General features: G+C 46.1%; 1 protein-coding gene across 3 annotated transcripts in view; it reads left to right on the top strand.

Annotated features, from left to right (window-relative positions):
* Window positions 1-14,913, top strand: part of LOC148899849 (phospholipid-transporting ATPase ID-like) — a 37,536-nt gene that overhangs the window by 13,656 nt on the left and 8,967 nt on the right. For 2 of the 3 annotated variants that reach the window (XR_016114824.1, XM_088995339.1), the window contains exons 2-16: window positions 2,600-2,694; window positions 3,871-3,932; window positions 6,223-6,336; window positions 6,395-6,493; window positions 8,468-8,529; window positions 9,713-9,785; window positions 9,859-9,929; window positions 10,009-10,091; window positions 10,165-10,323; window positions 10,399-10,487; window positions 11,605-11,801; window positions 12,574-12,782; window positions 12,854-12,900; window positions 12,965-13,118; window positions 13,898-14,086. Coding sequence is in view for 2 of the 3 variants with exons in the window: in XM_088995339.1 (XP_088851465.1) it covers window positions 2,652-2,694; window positions 3,871-3,932; window positions 6,223-6,336; window positions 6,395-6,493; window positions 8,468-8,529; window positions 9,713-9,785; window positions 9,859-9,929; window positions 10,009-10,091; window positions 10,165-10,323; window positions 10,399-10,487; window positions 11,605-11,801; window positions 12,574-12,782; window positions 12,854-12,900; window positions 12,965-13,118; window positions 13,898-14,086 (1,651 nt within the window). In the remaining variant the exon portion in view is untranslated. The remainder of the gene's footprint in view (window positions 1-2,599; window positions 2,695-3,870; window positions 3,933-6,222; window positions 6,337-6,394; window positions 6,494-8,467; window positions 8,530-9,712; window positions 9,786-9,858; window positions 9,930-10,008; window positions 10,092-10,164; window positions 10,324-10,398; window positions 10,488-11,604; window positions 11,802-12,573; window positions 12,783-12,853; window positions 12,901-12,964; window positions 13,119-13,897; window positions 14,087-14,913) is intronic. The other variant, XM_088995340.1, reaches the window with a different exon arrangement.

The following is a 14,913-nucleotide window of genomic DNA, read 5'->3' on the forward strand; positions in this document are numbered from 1 at the left end:
TGGGAGCTCTTTACTGAGATTCATGGGGAAGACATTGACTCACTCACCAACACCATCACAGACTACATTAACTTTTGTGAACAAAACACCGTACCCACCAGGACTGTGCGGTGTTTTGCCAACAACAAACCATGGATTAATCCCGACATAAAAGTCCTCCTGAAGGAGAAGAAAAGGGCTTTTGTGTCGGGCAACAGAGAGGAACTGAAGGCCGTGCAGATCCAACTGAGGAGGAAGATCAGAGAGGGGAAGAAGGCCTACAGGATGAAAATGGAGGAGCAGCTGCAAGCCAGCAATGTCGCTGGTGTCTGGAAGGGCCTGAAAAACATCTCAGGCCACAAAAGCCCAGTGACATTGAACGAAAAAGACAAGGACTGGGCAGATGAAATCAACCGCTTTTTCAATCGGTTTGACAAGACGCCAGCCGCCCCCGGCCCACCGTCAACTTCACCTGTAGCTGCACCTGCACCAACTCTCACTGTGGCCTTACCCTCCCTGCCCCCTCTCACGACCAGCTTTCCACAACCAACATCTGCCCTCCCAACCGTTGCCACACCCTCAGCCGCCACTCTGCCTCCTGGTTCCTGCCTGTCTGTCACAACTGCGCAGGTGAGGAACCAACTGAGGAGGATGAAGGTGAGGAAGGCAGCAGGTCCGGATGACATCAGTTCCCGACTCCTCAAGACCTGCTCCGACCAGCTGTGTGACATTGTCCAGCACTTGTTCAACCTGAGCCTGAAGCTGGGCAGAGTTCCACAGCTGTGGAAAACGTCATGCCTGGTCCCAGTGCCCAAGATTGCCAACCCCAAAGAGCTCAACAGCTACAGACCGGTGGCGCTGACGTCTCACCTGATGAAGACGCTGGAGAGACTCGTCCTCGCCCACCTGCGACCGCTGGCAAGCTCATCGCTGGACCCGCTGCAGTTTGCCTACCAGCCCAGCATCGGTGTGGAGGATGCCATCATCTACCTCCTCCATACGGCGTTGCTGCACCTGGAGAATGCTGGGAGCACGGTGAGGATCACATTCTTCGATTTCTCCAGTGCCTTCAACACCATCCAGCCCAGTCTACTGGGGGACAAGCTGCAGCATGCCGGAGTCGACCATCACCTCACATCCTGGATTACAGACTACCTCACAAACAGGCCACAGTACGTGAGGGTAAAGAACTGTGAGTCGGACAGGCTTCTCTGCAGCACCGGAGCGCCGCAGGGAACAGTCCTGGCTCCATTCCTCTTCACCCTCTACACCTCGGACTTCAACTACAACACCCCAACCTGCCACCTTCAGAAGTTCTCTGACGACTCAGCTATTGTCGGCCTCATTACAGAGGGAGACGATAGGGAGTACAGGGGACTGACAAAGGACTTTGTGGACTGGTGCCAGCAGAATCACCTCCAGATCAACACTGGCAAAACCAAGGAGCTGGTGGTGGATTTCTGCAGGAAACAATCGTCACCTGCACCATTGAACATCCAGGGTTCGGACATTGAGAGGGTGACCTCCTACAAGTACCTGGGTGTTACTCTCAACAATAAACTGGACTGGACAACAAACACGGATGCCCTAATCAAAAAGGGACAGAGTCGCCTCTTCCTCCTCAGGAAACTGAGGTCTTTTGGAGTTCAGGGGTCACTCCTAAAGACTTTCTATGACTCTGTGGTGGCATCAGCCATCCACTATGGCATTGTCTGCTGGTCAGGCAGCATCACCACCCGGGACAGAAAAAGACTGGAGCGCTTTGTCAAGCGGGCCAGTTCTGTCGTGGGCTGCTCGCTGGACTCTCTTGAGGAGGTGGGCAACAGACGGACGCTAGCTAAACTAAAAGCTATGACGGACAGCCCCTCCCACCCCCTCCTGCCCATCCTGACAGCTCTGGGTAGCTCCTTTAGCCAGAGACTATTACACCCGCGCTGCAAGAAGGAGAGGTACCGCCGCTCGTTCCTACCGACTGCTGTCAGGCTTCACAATTCCCAATGATCACATGTGAAAAAAAAAAAAAAAACAAAAACAAAAAAACTGGTCACTTGTAAATATGGGTTGTTGCAATATATCTAAATGCATCTCTTGATTCTGCACTATGTACAGTCTTGTTTATAGAACGGTTTTTGCACATCTACATTTGCACAGTATACAGTTGACATTTTTATTTTGTTATGCTTAGAATATCTTGTTTTCTATCCTTTCACTCCCACCCCAACCCCATCCCTCTTCAATTGCTGCTGTGGACTGCAAATTTCCCCATTGCGGGACGAATAAAGGTATTCTGATTCTGATTCTGATTCTTTATGGGGACCTGGGAACGGATTATTCTCATTTTAATGGTTTCTTATGGGAAATGAATGTTTGGAATACACACTTTTGCCTTACACACACTTTCTGGTAGCCAATTAAGTTGGTAAGCCAAGGTATCCCTGTATTATGTTCACATTGACAACATCACGATGTCTACATATTGAAGAATGAACTTCCATCAACTTTACAACCAACAAATGCAATATTTGAACCATGGCATAAAAATGAAAGTGATATGAGAATTTTGGCATTCTGGTTGCCCACCAAACACGGGACTTTGTTCACGTTGCTTCGTTCTCCACAGACGCCAACGACGTCGACGAAGACGATGAAGAGCAGATAGCAAAGAAGTCAAGATGTCGTCGTTCGGCCTTCGTTGTGCCAGGAAGAAAGAGCAAGGTCAGCTTCAGGAGACTCTCATTTGCCACACAACACATTCTTCTTCTTGTCGTCCTTTGTTCAATAAGAATCATAATCATAATAATAATAATACATTTCATTTATAAGCGCTTTTCAAAACTCTCAAGGACACTTTACAGTTTTCCTGTGGGTGAGCAGCGGCAGCCACACGCGCTAGCGTTCACTCAACCCAGATGTACCTCAAAAAGAGAGAAAGTGAGCAAGCCTGCTCAAGGTAGCTAATATCTAGTCAGCAAGATAGCCATATAGCTAATAGATAGCTAGCGAGCCAGCCAGATAGCAAATACATAGCAAATAGATAGCCAGCTAGCTAGTTAGATAGCGAATAGATAGCTAGGTAGCTAGTTAGATAGCAAATAGATAGCTAGCTAGGTAGCAGCCAGCTAGTTAGATAGCGACTAGATAGGAAATAGATAGCTTGCTAGGTAGCCAGCTAGCTAGTTAGATCGCGAATAATTAGGAAATAGATAGCTAGGTAGCCAGCCAGCTAGTTAGATAGTGAATAGATAGGAAATAGATAACTAGCTAGGTAGCCAGAGAGCTAGTTAGATAGCAAATACATAGCCAGTTAGCTAGTTACATAGCGAATTGATAGCAAATAGATAGAAAATAGATATCTAGCTAGGTACTAGGTAGTCCGCCAGCTAGTTAGATAACGCATAGATAGCAAATAGATAGCCAGCTAGCTAGTTAGATAGTGAATAGATAGCAAATAGATCGCAAATAGATATCTAGCTAGGTAGCCAGCCAGCCAGCTAGTTATACAGTGAATAGATAACAAATAGATAGCCAGCTAGCTCGTTAGATCGTGAATAGATAACAAATAGATAACTAGCTAGGTAGCCAGCGAGCTAGTTAGATAGCAAATAGATAGCCAGCTAGCTAGTTAGATAACGAATAGATAGCAAATAGATAGCCAGCCAGCTAGTTACATAGCGAATTGATAGCAAATAGATGGAAAATAGATATCGAGCTCGGTAGTCCGCCAGCTAGTTAGATAGCGCATAGATAGCAAATAGATAGCCAGCTAGCGAGTTAGATCGCGAATAGATAGCAAATAGATAGCTAGCTAGGTAGCCAGCTAGCTAGTTAGATAGCGAATAGATAGCAAGTAAATAATAAGGCCGCCTTGGCGATGCTTCTGTTCTTTGACAGCAGAACCGGAGAGGAAGCTGAGGGCCAACGACCGCGAATACAACCTCTCCTTCAAATATGCCGTGAGTGTCCGCATCACCACATTCCCACGCAAAAAAAAAAAAAACAACAAACAACAACAAAAAAAGGTGGTGGTGGGGGGTTCCACACGCGGTGTCAAAGGTCGCATTCATTTCAATCACAGGTCTCAAAGTGAAGGCCCGGGGCCCAAAGCAACATTTCATATTGTCATTTGAAAACCATAATCACAGTCATTATCAGAATCAGAATCATCTTTATTGTCGCTGGAAAAGGTGGTGTGCAGGGTGTGGAGGGTTCAGTGGCATTTTCCGCGCTCTTGTTTGGATTCTTGCAGTGTGCACGTCCTCCAGAGTAGGGAGGGCGGTGACAATGTTTTTGTTTTTTTTCCGCCGTCCTCACTGTCCGTTCAAGTCGGATTTGGTAAAAATCCACACAAAACAGTCAAATAATAGGTGACATCAGCAGCTATCTAGCTAGCTATCTGTCTGCCTGGCTACTTGGCTATCTATTAGCTACTCCAATAGGTCGAAAGCTAGCTGGCTAGCTAATGGATGGTTAATGGCTAGCTGGCTGGCTGGTCAGGTGGCTAGTGGATAGCTAGCTAGCTAGCTTTCTATCTGATTTATTCCGGGTTGAGTAAACGTTGGCGTGTGTGGCTGCCGCTGCTCACCCACAGAAAAACTGATCGAGTGACTGTAAAGTGACCTTGAGAGTTCACTCAACCCGGAATACCTCAAATACAGTAAAGTCTCGTTATATCAATATTCAAGGGAGTCCGAAAAAATATCGATATAACCGGGACTATCGCTATATCCGACCCTGTTTGCATGTAATTTTCTCCGTGCGTGCATAGAAATAGTATCGATATCACCGGGACTATCGATATATCCGATATCGATATAACGAGACTTTACTGTAAATAAAAAACTAGCTAGCTAGCTAATAAATAGCCAGCCAGCCAACTAGCTAACAGATAGCCAGCCAGCTAGCCACTAGATAGCTCATAGATAGCCAGCCAGCTAACAATAGCACATTTATTATATAGAAAATAAAGTACGGTATTGCAAATTTCCCCATTGTGGCACGAATAAAGGTTTTCTGATTCTGATTCTGATATTTTGTGTAGTTTTAAAGGACAACCAACGTCACTTTTTTGTTTCTTAACTGACACCAGAAAAACGTTTTATAGCATCTAAAATACCCAAAACACGCAGTATGATATTTTTAGTCAAATGCAAAACACCAATCAAAATGACTTAAAGTGTCCAAAATCTGCAAAAAATTGAGCTGCGAATTGGGCATTTTCAGAAAGTCCCGCCCCCAGTTCGTGACGTCACGCCAAGACGTCTTGCATTGCTGGAGAACCAAAACAATGGCTTCAGATTCGGACAATATGCTTTCTTGTTACACATCCAGTTATGAATATGATTCAAATAGTTCTGAAGAGGAAAGCATACATGTTTGACATCGATTAAAGAATCTATTTGTGCCATTTTGAGGCTACATTGGGGAGAAACGATCACCAGAAAAGCCGTTTCCACAGGCTGATAAATCCCTTATATGGAGCTTGGACGCCCTCTTCTGGTGGCTTTTGGGTGCAACATGAGGTCCCCAGACCAAACAAGTACAGCAAAATACATTGACACGATGGAAGGACTGCTGCAATGTGTCTTTTTTTCAGGGGGGCGTTCCTTTAGTGACGTCACGTACGGACTCATCACCAACTCCAAAATAAGACTTCCTGAATATTCATCGCGAGTCTTAAAATGTTAAATATAGCTATATGCGGTGGAATCTTAGTAAAATACGCTCAGTAGAAGTCATTTGAAGCCATTTTACAAATTATGGACACAACCTGTCCATAGACGTCGGTTGTCCTTTAAGGCTTATTTCGTAGAAAATGGTGTTTTATGGGGACCTGGGAACGGATTATTCTCATTTTTATGGTTTCTTATGGGAAATGAATGTTTGGCAAATGAACTTTTGGCCTTACACACACTGTATGGGAACCAATGAAGTTGTCAAGCTGAGGTATCACTGTACTTTGTGTCGTTTTAAGGCTTAGTTCGCCGAAAATGATGTTTTATGGGGACCTGGGAACGGATTATTCTCATTTTAAAGGTTTCCTATGGGAAATAAATGTTTGGCAGACGAACTTTTGGCCTTACACGTTCTGGGAACCAATTAAGTCCGTAAACTGAGGTATCACCGTACAATGTGTCCCGCCCGCGGCAAAAAAGGACTTTGATAGCCTTGATTTCATGCAGTCGCAATCTGCGTTGGGATTTTGATGATCAATCGTGTGATCGATTTCTCGTCCCCCCGTTGCAGACGAACGCCATCAAGACGTCCAAGTACAACTTTTTCACCTTCCTCCCTCTCAACCTCTTTGAGCAGTTCCAGAGGATAGCCAATGCCTACTTCCTGTTCCTGCTGGTGCTGCAGGTACGCATCGTTTGGCTACTTTTATTTTGTAGGCGCTTCCCCCATTTTTCTCCATCAGTTGATTCCTGCGATCTCGTCGCTGTCCTGGTTCACCACCGTGGTGCCGCTGGCGCTGGTGCTGTCCGTCACCGCCGCCAAGGATGCCACCGATGACATCGTAAGCGCCTTAGCCGCCTTTCGCCGCTTGCCTTTCGCCGGTTTCGCCTTCTCTGCAAACCGTATTAGAAGTTTACAGTTTACGAACGTTTCGCATCACCAAAATTACATTCGCTAGAATATAATCTTGGCTGACGAACTAGTTTTTGGCGGAAGAACACCAAACCACACGGTCAAAAAGCGCTACGGTGGCTGGCAGACGAGTTTTCCACACCCACTTTCTTTGAGTGCAGATGTGGTTTGTTATCAAGTGGAGTACTTTTGCTATTATGGGACAGAAAAAGACCCCACCACAGGCTAGCGTTAACTTGAAGAAAATGACGGTCGAGCAGAAGAACGAAGAACTTTTGGCCTTACACACACCAATTAAGTTTGTAAGCTTGTCAAGATGTATGAATTGTCATCAACCAGTGGTGGGCCGTCAGGGCCTGCAAGGCCTTCTCTGCTGGGCTAAAAATATCGGAATTGCACACTCTCACAGCTGTGTATTTAGTTTTGCGGGTTCACTTTGTACGCCTTCATTTCTCTGATTTGAGTCGATTTTTTTCAGAGCGTACAACGTGAAACGATCCCAATAGACTTAAACTCACGCATGGCAGATATGCGGGTGTTGACTGAATTCCCTCAAAGCGGCCGATTGCGTCACCCCCGATTTCACAAGCCACTGCTCGTTTCCCCTTTTTTTTGGACAAACTAATCGCGGTAACTCAACTGCTTCCCTCGTGCGATGACCTTGCAACCTTTTACGCTTAACTCCTTCACTGCCAGACGATGTGCAGAAATGTGTTCACTCCAGTGCCAGGGTTTTTGTCATTGTCACTTAAATTGCAGGAGCCACAGAATAGCAACTTTTAGGACGACATCAACATTCAATTTGGCGTGAGAAACCTTCGACTCTCTTCTTTCATCAGAAAAAAAAAGTTAATTCCTAAGTGATATGGGTCTGGAGTTATATGAGCTTGAAATTGGGCCAGCTGTACAAAATACAATGCATCCATATTCATTTGTATAATAATAATAATAATAATAATCAATTTAATTTCTAAGCGCCTTTCAAAACTCTCAAGGTCACTTTACAGTCACAGCATCCGTTTTTTGTGTGGGTGAGTAGTGGCAGCCAAACGCGCCAGCGTTCACTCAACCCGGAAGTAACTCAAATAGATAGAGAGCTAGCCAGCTAGCCAATCGTTAGCCAATAGATACCTAGCTAAATAGCCAGCCAGCTAGATAGTGAATAGATGTAGCTTGCTAGATAGCTAGCCATCCAGATAGCAAATGGCTGGCTAATAATAATAATAACAATAATAATAATAATAATAATAATAATAATAATACATTTCATTTCTAAGCGCCTTTCAAAACTCTCAAGGTCACTTTACAGTCACAAGATCAGTTTTTCTGTGGGTGAGCAGCGGCAGCCACACGCGCCAGCGTTCATTCAACCTGGAAGTAACTCAAATAGATTGAAAGCTAGCTATCCATTAGATAGCTAACAGATAGCCAGCCAGCTAGCTAGCTAATAGATAGATAACAGATAGCCAGATAGCTAATTTATATCTAATAGATAGCTAGCTAATAGATATCAAACAGTTAGCCAGCTAGCTAACTAATAGATAGCTAATATATAGCCAGCTAAGAAGCTAGGTAATAGCTAGCTAGGTAATTAGCTAGGTAATAGCTAATAGATAACTAATAGATAGCCAGCTAACTAGCTAGCTAATAGATATCTAACCGGTAACCAGCTGGATAGATAGTGAATAGATAGCCAGCCAGATAGCTAGATAGCCAGCTATCAGCTTGCCAGCTATCTGGATAGATAGCTAATAGCTAGCTCGCTAGATCACTAATAGATAGCTAATAGATAGCTAGCCAACTAGCTCGCCAATAGACATGTAATGGAAATAAAATAGGCTAACGTCACAGATTCTTGGGTTCACGTTTTTTTCGCTTGACTTTTGTTTGTTTGCTTTTGCAGAATCGCCACCGAAGTGACAATCAAGTCAACAACAGAAAAGTCCACGTCCTCATGGATGGAAAGCAAGTATTTCTTTGCGCCCGTTTGCTGACTTTGGATTCCAGGAAAACAACGGGCGCGCTCTTCCCGAGCGGGCGCCACTTGAACTTCTAAACGTGAAAACAAAAGTTGCGGAGGGAATGGGGAAACTTCCTGTTGCCCACGCCCGTATTTGCCCATTAATAATCATCACACATTTCATTTCTAAGCGCCTTTCAAAACTTTCAAGGTCACTTTACAGTCACAGGATGAGTTTTTCTGTGGGTAAGCAGCAGCAGCCACACGCGCCAGCGTTCACTCAACCCGGAAGCTAGCTAGCTAAAAGCTAGTTAATATCTAGCTAGTCAGATAGTGAATAGACAGCTCGCTAGATAACCAGCTAATTAGTCAGATAGCTAATAGACAGCAAATAGATAGCTTGCTAGCCTGGTAGTTAGTTAGCTAGCTAATAGACAGCAAATAGATAGCTAGCTAGCCAGCTAGTTAGTTAGACAGCTAATTGACAGCAAATAGATAGTTTGTTAGTTAGTTAGCTAATAGACAGCAAATAGATAGATAGCGAATAGATAGATAGTTAGACAGTTAGCAAAGAGACAGCTAGCTGGATAATGTAGCTAGCTCTTTAGTTAGATAGCTAATAAACAGCAAATAGCTAGCTAGCTTGCCAGCTAGTTAGTTAGATAGCTAATAGACAGCAAATAGATAGCTAGCCAGACAGATAGCGAATAGACAGCGAGCTAGATAACCCGCTAATTAGTCGACCAGCAAATAGATAGCTAGCCAGCTAGTTAGTTAGATAGCTAATAGACAGCAAATAAATAGATAGATAGATAGCCAGCTAGTTAGTTAGATAGCTAATAGAGAGCAAATAGCTAGCTATCCAGCTAGCCATCTAGTTCGTTAGATAGCTAATAGACAGCAAATAGATAGCTAGCTAGCCAGCCAGCTAGTTAGTTAGATAGCTAATAGACAGCAAATAGATAGCTAGACAGACAGATAGCCAATAGACAGCTAGCTAGATAACCCGCTAATTAGTCAACCAGCAAATATATAGCCAGCCAGCTAGTTAGTTAGAGAGCTAATAGCTAGCTAGCTAGCTAGCCAGCCAGCTAGTTAGTTAGATAGCTAATAGACAGCAAATAGCTAGATGGTTCGATTTGTTTGTCCCTCGCGGCTAACACCCGTTTTTTGACTCCCGCCTTCCAGACTGCGTAGCCAGAAGTGGATGGACGTCCAGGTGGGAGACATCATCAAGCTGGAAAACAACCAGTTTGTCACGGTGAGCCTCCGATTGGTCGCTTTGGAGACGGCTTTGCAAATGTTTCCTGTCCTCAAACGGGTTCCTCGCTCAGGCCGACCTTCTGCTGCTGTCCAGCAGCGAACCGCTCAACTTGGTCTACATCGAGACGGCGGAGCTGGACGGGTAAGCCGTCTCGCTCTCGCTCTCGCTCTCGCTGCCACCCTGATTTCGGCCCAACTTTTCTCCTCGTCCTCCTCCCAAGCGAGACCAACCTGAAGGTCCGCCAGGCCCTGCCGGCGACCGGCCACCTGGGCGATGACGTCGGCAAGTTGGCGGCCTTTAACGGTAGGACGAGACAAACGTGGACGCCGTCCCGCTTGACCTCCGGCTCACCGTCCCCCCGCCCCGCGTCGCCAAGGCCACGTCCTGTGCGAGGCCCCCAACAACCGGCTGGACCGCTTCGGCGGGACGCTCGCCTACGCGGGGCAGAAGTACGCCCTGGACAACGAAAAAATCCTGTTGCGAGGCTGCGCCCTGAGGAACACCGAGTGGTGCTTCGGACTGGTGATCTTTGGAGGTGAGGGACGCCGCCGCTTTTTGGGATGGACGGAAGGCTCCAAGGCTCCTCCGACCTTCTTGTTTCGCCCTGCAGGTCCCGAAACCAAGTTGATGCAGAACTGCGGCAAAAGCACCTTCAAGAGGACCAGCGTGGACCGCCTCATGAACATCCTGGTTCTCTGCGTGAGTGACGCAAAAAACACTCGCCACCCAAAAGATAGCTTGCCTCATTTCACCTTCGCTTTATCTATCTATCTATCTATCTATCTAGCTAGCTAGCTAGCTAGCTATCTATTACCTATTTAGCTGGCTATCTATTAGCTAGCTATTAGCTCTCTCGCTGGCTATCTAGTTAGCTATCTGGCGAGCTAGCTATTAGCTGTCTAGCTATGGATCTAATAGCTATCTATCTATCTATTAGCTATCTATCTGGCTACTAGCTAGCTAGCTATCTAGCTAGATAGATAGATAGATAGATAGATAGATAGATAGATAGATAGATAGATATTAGCTAGCCAGCTATCGATTAGCTATCTATTAATAATAATAGCTAGCTAGCTGTTTCAGTTACTTCCGGGTTGAGTGGACGCTGGCGCATGTGGCTGCCGCTGCTCACCCACAGGAAAATACTTATCCTGTGACTGTATAGTGACCTTGAGCGTTTTGAAAGGCACTTATAAATTAAATGTATTATTATTATTAGTTGTATTAAGTCTACTTGATATCAGGTATTTGAAACACCGACAATACACTGTCTGTAAAATAAGAATCTGTTTTAAATTATTATTATTATTTTATTATTATTAGCTAACTATCTATTAGCCGTCTAGCTAGCCATCTATTAGCTATCTAGCTAGCTGTCTATTAGCTATCTATTTGCTAGCTCGCTATCTATCTATCTAGCTCTTAGCTAGATAGATAGCTAGCCCGCTATTTGAGTCAGGAAACATATTAGCTAGCTAGCTATCTATTAGCTATATTGCCATCTGTTAGCTAGCTAGCTTTCTATCTATTTTTGAGTTGAGTGAACGCTGGCGCATGTGGCTGCCACTGCTCACCCTCAGAAAAATTGATCCTGTGACTGTAAAGTGACCTTGAGAGTTTTGAAAGGCGCTTATGAATTAAATGTGTGATGATTATTAATGCCCAAATATGGGCGTGGGCAACAGGAAGTTTCCCCATTCCTTCCGCAACTTTTGTTTTCACGTTTAGAAGTTCAAGTGGCGCTCGCTCGATTCTGATGATGATAATGGTAGTCATCCATTTTGCAGGCGTGTCCTGAATGTTCCCCCTTTTGCAGATCTTCGGCTTGTTGGCGCTGATGTGCGCCGTCCTGGCGGTGGGCAATTACTGGTGGGAGCTGAACGAGGGTTCGGCGTTTGCCCGTTTCCTGCCCCGGCAGGAAACGGGCCAGCGCGCCGCCTTCTCCTCCTTTCTCACCTTCTGGTCTTACGTCATCATCCTCAACACGGTGGTGCCCATTTCGCTCTACGTCAGGTCAGGCCAAGGTCACGGTTTTCGTGGTGAGGAGAGGGGGGGAGGGGGTCTGCTTTTCATTTCTCCGTTCTTCCATCGCCGTTTGGTCCACAAAAATGGAGAAAATCCAACAAAAAATCATCGGCAGCGCCCTAACCACTCTGGAGGACTTGCACGCTGCAACAATCGAATACAAATGGTGCGAAAAATCCGACTGGACCCTCCGCACCCTGCCCACCACCTTTTCTAGCGACTCCCCTCAGGCAGGCGCTACCTGCACCAAATCCAGCAGACATTTCAACAGCTTCTTCCCCTGTCGCCATTAACTCTTTAAACTAACCCAAATAGAGATAGTGCCTCCATTTTGTCTTATGATGATACTAGTGCGGCGGAGACAAATTCCTTGTGTGTTCTACATACTTGGCAATAAAGATGATTCTGATTCTGGAAAAAAAAAATGGCCCTATTATAAAGGAAATGTATTGTTAATATTATTATTCTTAGCTATCTATTAGCGAGCTAGATAGCTACCTAGCTAACTTATCCTGTGACTATAAGGTGACCTTACAAGTTTTTAAATGCGATTATAAAGGAAATGTGTTATTGTTACTAGAATCATTCGCTATCTATTAGCTAGCTAGCTTTCTATCTATTTGAGTTACTTTGGTGTTGAGTGAACGCCGGGATTTACATCCGTGGATTGGTCGCCGCCATTTTGTCCGTTTTTTTTCACGGCGATCTTGCCAAAGCGATCTGGTCCGGAAGTGACGTTGTGGCGTTCTCTCTCGACTAGCGTGGAGTTGATCCGCCTGGGCAACAGCTTCTACATCGACTGGGACCGGCGGATGTACCACGCCGCCAGCGACACGCCCGCCGAGGCGCGAACCACCACCCTCAACGAGGAGCTGGGACAAATCAAGTACGTCTTCAGCGACAAGACGGGCACCCTCACCCAGAACGTCATGACCTTCAACGGGTGCTCCGTCAACGGCAAGGCCTACGGTGGGTGCGGGGAGGAGGCGGGGCCTGGCCCGGCTCGCCCGCTGAACGCCCGCCGAACCCTTTGTCTGCAGGCGACGTGTCGGACTGCGATGGAGGCCGGCGACTCCAAGCCAACGGGGTGAGTGGTCGCCCGCACTTGCGCCTCGACCAATCTTTTCAACGCCGCCCGTCTCCGCCGGCAGCGCGCCACGACGGGCGACTTCTCCTTCAACCCGCTGGTGGACCCCCGTTTCACCTCCCTGGCCGAGGCGGTCCGGCAGGAGGTCCCCGAAGTGCAGGCCTTCTTCCGACTGCTGGCCCTCTGCCACACCGTCATGGCGGAGGAGAGGAAGGAAGGTGAGGCGGCGGTGGTACTCGCTCTCCCGTCGGCGGACGAACCAACCACGCAGCGCCACCGTGGCTGGGAGACTGCTTTTCTTTGAGTGCAGATGTGGGTTGTTATCGAGTGGAGTACTTTTGCTATTATGGGAGCGAAAAAAACCCCGCCACATGCTAGTGTTAAGTTAATTGGTTCTGGAAAACAATTACATCAACAACCATCAAATAAAACGACTTGATTATACACTACAGTTTATTTCTTTCGTTACAATACAATAGCACATTTATTTTACATAAAATAAGGTATTTTTATGTGTAGTATTAAGGCTTATTCAGTAGAAAATGATGTTTTGGGAGCGGATTATTCTCATTTTAATGGTTTCCTATGAGAAATTAATGTTTGGCAGACACACTTTTGGCCTCACACACACTTTCTGGGAATCAATTAAGTTCGTAACATGGGGTATCACTGTATTGTGTAGTTCTAAGGCTTATTTAGCAGGAAATGATGTTTTATGGAGACCTGGGAACACATTATTCTCCTTTTAATTGTTCCCAATGGGAAATAAATGTTTGGCAGACACACACAAATATTTGGCCTTACACACACTTTCTGAGAATCAATTAAGTTTGTAAGCTGAATTATCACTGTAACTTGTCAAGAATTGTCATCAACAAGTGGTGGGCCGTCAGGGCCCGCAAGGCCTTCTCTGCTGACCTAAAAATATCAGAATCACAGACACTGGCTGTGGATTGATTGAGACGTAGCACGACTGAAGGCCTCCTCTTTTCTGCAGGCCAGCTCACGTACCAGGCCCAGTCGCCCGACGAGGGCGCTCTGGTGACGGCCGCCAGGAACTTTGGCTTTGTGTTCCGCTCGCGGACCCCCGACAGCATCTCGGTGGTGGAAAATGGCCGCCAGCGCACTTACAAACTCTTGGCCATCTTGGATTTCAACAACGTCCGCAAGAGGATGTCCGTCATCGGTAAGAATAATTATCATCATCATAATCCATTTCATTTATAAGCGCCTTTCAAAACTCTCAAGGTCACTTTACAGTCACAGGATCAGTTTTTCTGTGGGTGAGCAGCGGCAGCCACACGCGCCAGCGTTCACTCACCACCGGAAGTCACACAAATAGATAGAAAGTAGCTAGCTAGCTAATAGATCGCTAGCTCAAAAACTAGCCAGCCATATAGCTAATAGATATACAGATAGATAGCCTGCCAGAAGTTAGCCAGCCAGCTAGATAGCTATCTAGCCAGCCAGATAGCTCGCTAATAAACTTTACATTCACAGTAGTAGTTTTCCTGCGGGTGAGCAGTGGGAGCCACACACGCCAGCTTTCTATCAAATAGATAGAAAGCTAGCTAGCTAGAAAACTAGTCAGCCATATAGCTAATAAATATACAGATAGATAGCCTGCTAGCCAGCCAGAAAGCTTGTTAGCCAGCTAGATAGCTAGCTAGCCAGAAAGCTAGTTAGCCAGCTAGATAGATAGCTAGCCAGACAGAAAGCTCCCGATCCAGCTATATAGCTAGCTAGCCAGCTAATAAACTTTACAGTCACTGAGGTTTTTCTGCGGGTGAGCAGCGGCAGCCACACACGCCAGCGTTCACTCACCCCGGAAGTTGCTCAAATAGATACAAAGTAGCTAGCTAGCTAATAGATAGCTAATAGATCGCTAGCTGGGAAACTAGCCAGCCATATAGCTAATAGATATACAGAAAGATAGCCTGCTATCCAGCCAGAAAGCTAGTTAGCCCACCAGCTAGATAGCTAGCTAGCCAGCCAGATAGCTCGTGAGCCAGC

The sequence above is a fragment of the Hippocampus bargibanti genome, linkage group LG04, assembly GCF_051943395.1.
Source record: "Hippocampus bargibanti isolate YZ-2025 linkage group LG04, ASM5194339v1, whole genome shotgun sequence".
Lineage (NCBI taxonomy): Eukaryota > Metazoa > Chordata > Actinopteri > Syngnathiformes > Syngnathidae > Hippocampus > Hippocampus bargibanti.